The 9,220-nt window shown below is 37.1% G+C and overlaps 1 protein-coding gene across 2 annotated transcripts; it reads left to right on the forward strand.

The window, feature by feature from the left end:
- Positions 1–952: 952 nt before the first annotated feature.
- On the forward strand, positions 953–6,597 carry LOC124789916 (zinc finger protein OZF-like). Of its 2 annotated transcripts, none has more exons than XM_047257434.1 (2): positions 953–1,812; positions 6,298–6,597. In XM_047257434.1, exons 1-2 carry the CDS (start codon positions 1,508–1,510, stop codon positions 6,446–6,448), a joined length of 456 nt encoding a protein of 151 aa, XP_047113390.1. In that variant the 5' UTR covers positions 953–1,507; the 3' UTR covers positions 6,449–6,597. The 2 variants fall into 2 exon arrangements, with proteins under 2 accessions (XP_047113390.1, XP_047113391.1); XM_047257435.1 differs by having other exon boundaries at positions 953–1,801; positions 6,298–6,391.
- Positions 6,598–9,220: the final 2,623 nt, after the last annotated feature.

The following is a 9,220-nucleotide window of genomic DNA, read 5'->3' on the forward strand; positions in this document are numbered from 1 at the left end:
AGGTCTGAGTGACTTCCTCCCTTTTCCCAACCTTCTTCAGCATATCACTTTTTTCTTCCTGAGGAAGGAGCTAACAGTTATAAAATCTAGATATTTCCCCTCCCTCTACCACCTCAACCCCCCCCCCCCCCTTGTGCTTTTAAATGTGTCTGTTGGTAGTACTTGGAATTTTGCCTCCTGAAGGTAAGTGCACCATTTTGCACACGTGGAATATTGTACAGTTTTCTCAAGAGAATTTTCCATTTCGTGCTAATAGCTGAAGTGGTGAGTCTTTAGTTTTTGTCAAATGAGACATACGGTATATTCATATGAAATGCAGCACACTTTTTGAACGAATGTGATTTGAAATGATGTAACTTGTGTTATACGAAGGACCACAAAAGGCTATACATAAGTGGAATACATAAAGCTAATGATTCCTGATTTGTTAATAGAATTTGCAGGATTAGTTTCTGACTATTTTTTTCTTTCATGTTGGTGTTTAACTACACTTACTTTGCACCATGAAGGCTATTGTCAGGGAGCCTATAGAACATGAAGGTAGGGAGCTGTTGAGTTCAGAATGAGCAATAACTGCTTTAATCAGAACTATGACATTACTCTTGGTGCTACAAAGAAGTATGTGGTCCAAGCACTGAGAGGACACAGAGTAAACATAAGCTTTCTTCCTCTTCATTGGCCCCAGTGATCCTATTAGTGACACTCCGTTGCTGAGTTTGATTTAGTCTGTGGTACCATATGTAAATGTATGTCTTGTCTGTTGCATGATGTCACAAGTATGTAATTTGACTGACTGGTATATATTATATATGAGAATGTAGTTGTCACTCGTACCTGATGAAGCAAGTAAACCAAGAAATATTTTGCTCACATTTCAAAGGGGATTATGTAAATGAATAAAACTATTAACTCATGAAATGGTGAGTTATATGGTATGAAGGGTGATGCAGAAAATCTTTGAGTGTATAAGCCACAATGTTCTGTAACACTTAGACATTGCTGGCAGAGTACATTGTGTGACCAGTAGTTTGCTAAGTAATGCAGTTTGTTTAAGAAATTTATAATACAATACGTTAATACAAAGGCTGAATAGGAAAAAAAATATCAATGCATTATGATCCAGTTTTGTTCTTTGTAAGCATCAAATTCTCGTCTGCATTGAAACATTTTGATTTATGATTCCTTCTGCCATGTTGTCTTTGGTTCCTCCAGTTACCAGTGGATTAATAATGTAGTTAGAACATTCGAAATGAATATGACTTCTACATTCTTTATTTATCTTTTGGTATTCAGCAAATATCACAGTGAAGCTGTGTGCATTTCCATTGTTTATATTTATCTGTGAGCACTGAACTGATATGGTAAAGAAACTCATTTCGTAATTTGTGCATGATGACTTATGATATGATAATGTAAAAACAACCAGAAAAAAGATAACACAATGTGTAAAGCCTTTTAAAAGCCTAATGCCCTAAAAATAGTTATATTCATCTGAGTGTCATACTACATGTACACTAGTAATGCTGTTTCCTTTGCAGGTGTGAGTCCACAGCTGCTGGATGGAGATTCTGTACTGTTTAGGGGAATTTCCCAGTGGTCCCCAGTTGTGAAAGCCAGAAGCTTTGCTTGTGCCCGCTGTCACAATGCTTATACTCGCCGAGACAACCTGATGCGTCACATCCGATTTGAATGCGGTGTAGAACCACAGTTTGAATGTCCCATATGCTACAAAAAAATGAAGCACAAATTTTCAATGATTAAACACATGAAAAACCATAACAGGATTAGAAATTTACAGCAAGTAAATTTTTTGTAAGAGATGACCTTGTTTTCTCCTAACATATTATTGAACTGTATATTTTGTCAGCTATTTACCAATAAAGTGACATTTAAAATGTTTGTAGTTTTTTGTATTTAAATAACAAAAACATCTGTGATCATAGTAGTGAATTAGTCAAGACTCATAACAGCTGTTGACTGTAGTAATTTCATCTTGAGAGTTTGTCATTGTAATATTGTCTGAAACTGGTGTTGCTTCATTCAAACTTGAATATACTGGCAAAGGCATTTAACATGCTTCTTACTTTTTGATATGTTTCAGTTCCTTCACTGGCAACATTAAAATACTTTTCGTTGTAACTGTAACTCAGTAGTAACATTATCTTTTTTTTTATTTTCTTCCAGTATCCATCACAGTTTTTAATGCACTTGTGTCAGCTACTGGAAGAAAATTTAGAAAAAATTAATACTAAGTTGCTGGTTCTCTCCTCCATCAGTATGTTGGAACTTCACAAAAGTAACATTATTGTCATTATGTTTATCTCTCTTGATACTGTAATATTCTTTTATCAAATTTAATAGATTTTTAAAAAGAGAACATCATATCAAACTGTACTATACGTTGTAATTAATTCTGTAGCATATCATTCATGGATGTAACTGTAGGGTTATCCTCTTTGCCACCGTGAATGCCAGAACTGGTTTCTGGTATCCACAAAAAGGTGTGCGTGTGTGGGTCTGTGTGTGTAGGGTAGGGGCAACTTTGTCCAGCTTAGGGTTGATGGTTTGGAATCTTCTACACTAGCTGAAGAGCTAGCGAATTTCCTATAATGACTGGTGTTTTCCAGCATCTGTTCGAAATAACCTTCTGAGACACTTTTCCATGAAGCAACACTTGTGAGAGAAATGTGATTAGTATGAAATATCAAGTGAAATTTTGTGCTTTTGCTCCTGAGTGTGTTTGGTGGAACGACCTGGATGTAAAACAATTTTGTGGAGCTGCTTGGAGCTCACAAAACAAAAGGATTCAGCTGGCAGTGGGAGGTAATTCCTCTATCCTGTGGGGAGCATTTGTAATGTAAAGTGGCTAACATTTCAGAAGTTGGGAGTTAGGAATTCTTTCAAATCAGTAAGGCTACTTTCCAAATACAGAAAGCATACAAGAATTCAAAAGTGCTTTCCCTTCCTTGGGATCATGCTTAGTCATTTTCCAGTTCTCTAGGTGAGAGTTCCAGTATAGTGAGCATGCACTGCATGATAGGAAGACACATCGTACCAGAGTGTAGAGCAGTTAGGTAACTGGACGGTGGGGGTTTATGAATGAGACAGACTTAGTAACATGTAATTGAAGCCAAAAAATTACATTTGTTTGTGTCGGAATATGAAGTATAGTGTATTTGTGTGATTTTTGACCTGTTGATTGTAATTGTTACCCTTTTTTGTGGAATTTATTACCAGAAGTTCCTTGGAGGTTGTGGTGTGTGTACTGTTAGTGATGTACACAATCCAGTCCAGTGGTTGGATCTTGGAATATTCCTGAAAGTAGTTAGCTACTGGGTTTTAATCATCAAGTTTGTAGTAATGATAAATTTAACCCTGTCTTGCAGGTTGGATCAAGGCTGTTGGCCCTCGGTTAAACTGATTTTATAGGTGTAGCATGGTAGAAAACTGATTTGCATCCACTGATAAATGTTTCCAATTAAACTTCTGAGAAACTGGTCATGTAAATTGCTTCCACATCCCTCTCAACACAATTAATGGATGGATTCTGGCTGTGGCTGTGAGTCTCTCTTTGTGCAACAATGTGACTATTTAAAAAAGAAATGGAATATTTCATTTTATTTTCATCAATGTGAACTAATCACACTTTCTTGTGTAAGTTGAAATGAGTAGTGTCCACTTTCATAAAATGTGTAGGTGAGACATTATGATACAAAACAGCATAAGAACATTGCATTTATGGCTTATACAATGGCAGAAATGATCAAGAACATGTTAGTTATGCAAGACAAATGTTTTAGATGTGCATGCTGTCAATTATCATATTACATGCCAGATGGAATGGAAGATGTTGCTGGTAGAATGAATAACAAGAGAGGTGATTGGCTTATAATTATAGATCACATATGCAAAAAATTCAGGAGTAGAGGAAACAATTTCCCGAACAGCAGAAGCATTGATTGGCAACAGGCACACACAAAAACTTTGCTAGCTTTCAGAACAAATTCTTTGATGAGCTAGGGAGCACACGCACATGCACATCTGTGTGCGCGCGTGCCGCCCCCCCCCCCACCTCCCTCTCCCCCCCATAGACACACACCTGTGCACTAACATTGTGCTGGCTGGACATATTTGCAGTTCATATACAATATTCAAAATGTGCTCATAAACAACTGATGGTACGCATATGGGAAATATGGCTTCAGTATATCATAGTGAGAAGTTGGTTCTGAATGCTATGGTTGCTCATTCCTTGTTGTTTTCCAGGCTTAAGCAGTTTGCTGTACTATTGTCCAAATATCTGCTGTAGCAATCTGTAATAGTTTATGGCAAACCCAACCATCAACATTTTGTTGCCGACAACATTGATCATTGATTTTAATGGTGCGACGTACCCCAAATCACGTCTACTCATGGTACAAGCACAGTATGGGGCCATGAGACAGCCCTGCCCATGCATGTCATTAAAGACAGAGTGTGCCATCTGTAAGACACTGTTGATTTATCTTGAATCAAATATAATGGCATCACATGTTTTGCCCATCATTGTGTTCAGCTATCATGCAAACGGCCTTGACAAGTCTTGTGACATACCAATCATATGACATGCTCAACTATTTTCTTTGCCATTGCTATAACACAGCAGCTGTACCTAACACAACACTTCACAAGTGTATAGTGTTCAAAGTAGAATGCAAACTAATTAATTTAATATGAAGACATCAAACTATCAATAAAAAGATATTATATTTCCATTATATTGTAAATGTTTTCATTTATTATCATTTCTGAGACATTTCAATAACTGCCCTGAATTTATTTTCTTTGAGGTACCTGCGTATTGATATTTGGGTTAAGACATTCAAACAAATTTTACTTCTGCAGCTTCAGACCTAATGTCACAAAATGTGCCTTGTTTATCATTCAGTCTTCAGAAAATGTTGGGATGAAACTATATGTTTCTTCAGTGTTTATATCCTTCGTAGGAATTATATGACAAACTATATCCTATTTTGAGTACATGATATTTCTGTGCTATACCAGTGCTGAAAAAAAAATTAAAAAATGTTGTTGGAATATACAGGGTGTTTATAAATGAATATCGAGATTAGTGCTTTATAATATTTATTGTATTAAACTTAAAGTTATAAATGATATGTCAAATGAAACAGCAACTCAAACAGTTTTACCGAGAACCTTATAAATATTCAACATGAGCACCATTTGTCACACAGCACACATCAAGTCTATAGCCGAGTTATTCCCAAATGTTGATAAGCGTGTCTTCACTGATTGTAACAACAGCTGCTTCAATCCAGTTTCTTAATTCAGGGAGGTCTGCTGGTAGCAGAGGCACATACACATGATCCTTGATAAAGCCCCAAAGGACAAAATTGTATGGCGTTAGGTTGGGTGAATGTGGAGGCCATGCAAAGCAAGCCCTTTCATTGGACCCTTGCGGCCTATCCAGTGCTTGGGTACAGTGACTTGATGTGTGAAATGTGACAAATGGTGCTCACATTGAACATTTATAAGGTTTGATAATTAATCGAAACCCTCAGCTGCCATGAGGTGGTGTTGATATACCTCGATGGGGACAGCTGAAAATGTGTGCCCCCAACTGGGACTCTAAACTGGGCAAATATCCTTTAGGAACATTACGAATGTAGGTTGTGGACAGTTGGGAATGTGGGTCTCATGGGAAGCGTGCAAGGGATAAGTCCCTGCAGTCACACTATCCTCTGTGCCCTTGGTGGCTCAGATGGATAGAGCGTCTGCCATGTAAGCAGGAGATCCCGGTTTCAAGTCCCGGTTGGGGCACACATTTTCAGCTGTCCCTATCAACAACACCTCTTGGCAGCTGAGGGTTTTGATTAATTATCATTTCTTTCTAGAGAAGCTGTATGGTCATGATTGGTATTTGTTCTTTCGGAACAGTTACTATCTTGTTATTTATAAGGTTCTTGGTAAAACTGTTCGAGTTGCTCTTTCATTTGACATGTCATTTATAACTGTAAGTTTAATGTAATAAATATTATAAAGCATTAAAACCTCGATATTCATTTATAAACACCCTGTATAATACCTTTTAAGATGCTAATAACTACCTTGCATTAACTTATGTTCCGTACTTGTATATATCAACCCTGAAATGAGTAAAAATGTCATCTTGATATATAAAACATTTAATAGCCTAACAAATACAGGGAATTTATTTATATTTTGTAATTTTATGTGTGGCTGTACCAGTGATAGCTGTCAGTAACATATTTGCCCTTAATGATGTTTCTTTTGCAGGTGTGAATCCACAGTTGCTGGAAGGAGACTCTGTATTGTTTCAAGGAATTTCTCAATGGTATCCAGATGTAAAAGCCAGAAGTTTTACTTGTGCTCGTTGTCACAATGCCTATACCCGACGACACAACCTGATGCGTCACATTCGATTTGAATGTGGTGTAGAACCACAATTTGAGTGTCCTGTATGCCACATAAAAATGAAACACAAATTTTCTTTGATTAAACACATGAAAAAGCATAACAGGATTGACAATTTACAGCAAGTAAATTTTTTGTGAGAGATGAACCAGTTTTTTTGTAATATATTATGCTATTGTATATTTTACTGGCTATTTACCAATAAACTGTAATTAAAACTGATACAGTTATTTAATTTAAATAACAAAACCACCTCTGGTTCTAGTGGTGTTTGCTTATCTCAACTAACACAAAACTCATGAGAGCTGTTAGCTGTAATGATGGTGTATTGAGGAAAGTTTGCAAATGTGATGATTCTGTTTGGAATGAAAGAAATTAAAATAATTTTGAAATTTTTTTTTTTTTTTTTGTTTTTTTTTTTTTGTTTCATATGATATTTATTTCTAACTCAAATTGAAATGAACTGAGTATATTTTGTCTGTCACTTTTCTGAGGTTTTAAAAAACTACCACCTACCACAAGGATCATTATTATACAGATATGATGAATGCAGCTTTTAAGCTGCTTTGCTGCCAACATTACAACCCTCTTTATTGTAGTTATAATTAATTTTTGGTAAATACTAATTCTCTTAACTTCTATCAAAGACACAAACTATCCCACAAAAGCCTAATTAGTAAGTTTCAGGAACCAACTTTATGGGTGAATCTTAGAATATAGTACATATCATTCCCGTAGGAATTGAAAAGACAAGATCAAACTAATAACAACACACACAAAGGCATTTATGCAGTAATTCTTCCTGCACTCAGTATGTGAATGGGACAGGTAAAAGTTCTGATAACTGGTACAATGGAAAGTACCCTCTGCCATGCATGTGGTAGTGGTTTGCTGAGTATGGACGTAGATGTATATTAAGTTTTTCCTTATTAATTCTCTTCCTATTATGTTGTTTTACATAGAACATCTATTTTGAGATAATATCATGAAAATTTATTCTAAATTTGTTGATACATTAATTTGTTTTGGTGCATCTACATGAAATAATAGCGCTTTCTCAAGTAAGTTTGCACTAAGAAAGCCCACTTCATCTCTTGCTGAATCAACATTCTACATAAAATGCATACCAGATCATTTAGTTAAGATTTTAATCTGCAAAGCAAGCTAGTAATATTGCAGACATCGTGTATACACTGCCGGCCGTTAAAGGGGAACACCATGAAAACAACATGCAATAAGTTTGAAATTTGTTTGAAGTGTACTACTTATTTGGCTGTGCAAATTATTAACATTTCAGGACACAACTTTGCTGGGAACACCACCATCTGCATTTTATGTGTAAGGAAGGATTAAACAGCAGGTTTGTCATTCAGAATTTGTGTTTTATTGTTGTTTGTTTGTAAGAAGATTGTGTTATGCCTTGTGGAAGAAGGAAAAATGCCTGCCAGTGTATCGTGGAATTCTGCAGCTGTAGGATCGTGACTTATTAACACTGTGCTTTGTCATTCCCCAATGTTGCTGCTTGCTTTGGTCTGGATCCCAAAATTTTCATGAACGAGTTCATCAAGGCCATATTCAATGTCATACAAATGGCCATACTTGGTTAGGGCCTGAAAGGATGAACATATTGTTCACTCAACTGCATAGGATTGAACAGTCCATTGCACACACCCTGAGTCAGGAAATGGGCTTGTTTACACCAGTAAAAGTATCCATACTGAACACGGAATGTGCAGGGCAGTGAAGTAATGACGGTGGGGAAAGGGCAAAGGGGATATTGTGCCCCAGGCACCACGTACAGAGGGGGCCAAATGATCTACAAGACAAACAAGATTTTCCGGAAAATATAAACTTGTGGAAGACAAATTGTAACACCAAAAATAATTAATGTATACTAATGAAATGTTGGGAATTCATTTGTCTAGATAACATATTTTAGTGTTTAACATTGCAAGATCACAGGTTAATGTAAGTGTGAGATAAGTTGTTGGAAACATGAAATGCTGGTACATTAATAACTGGTGTAACCACCAGAAGTTGAATGAAAGCAGGCAAATGTCAATGCACTGTGTTGTAAAGGTACTGGATGTCAGTTTGTGGGATGGAGTTCCATGCCTGTTGCTTTGATCAGTCAATACAAAAGGCAGTTAAAGCTGTTTGTGGGTGATGCTGGAGTTGTCATCCGATGATGTCCCATATGTGCTTGATTGGAGACAGATCTGGTGATTGAGCAGGCCAATGCAACATGTCGATACTCTGTAGAGCACATTGGGTTGCAACGGAGGTATGTCGGTGAGCATTATCCTGTTGAAAAACACCCCATCGAATGCCGTACATGAATGGCAGCAAAGCAGGTTGAATCACCAGACTGACACAAATTTGTAGTCAGAGTGCATGGGATAGCCATGAGAGAGCACCTTCTGTCATACAGAATTGCATCTCAGAGTATAATGCCATGTGTAGGACTAGTGTATCCAGCATGCAGACAGATTGGTTGCAGGCCATCAGCTGGTCTTCTCCAAACCAGTATACAGCAATCACTGGCACCAATCCTGAGCCAGCTTTCACCAGAAAACACAACACACCTCCATCCTGTCTTCCAATGATTTCTCGCTTGACGTCACTGAAGTCACAAATGGCAGGGGTTTGGCGTCACGGAATGTACGTTACAAGGTGTCTGGCTTGGAACTTTCTGTGAAGTCTCTGATTTGTAACACTTTATTGTGTCACTGTAGTGCCAATTACTGCTCAGATTGCTGCTTCAGATGCAGTATGATGTGCCAGT

Source organism: Schistocerca piceifrons, chromosome 3 (genome assembly GCF_021461385.2).
Source record: "Schistocerca piceifrons isolate TAMUIC-IGC-003096 chromosome 3, iqSchPice1.1, whole genome shotgun sequence".
Taxonomy (NCBI): domain Eukaryota; kingdom Metazoa; phylum Arthropoda; class Insecta; order Orthoptera; family Acrididae; genus Schistocerca; species Schistocerca piceifrons.

What these genes read in the sequence shown, in the direction of transcription:
- LOC124789916 (XM_047257434.1), top strand. Translation starts at nt 1,508, where the DNA reads ATGTACACTAGTAATGCTGTTTCCTTTGCAGGTGTGAGTCCACAGCTG. An exon ending in TTACAGCAAGTAAATTTTTT is followed by an intron (nt 1,813 to 6,297) that starts GTAAGAGATGAC and finishes TTTCTTTTGCAG; the next exon opens with GTGTGAATCCACAGTTGCTG.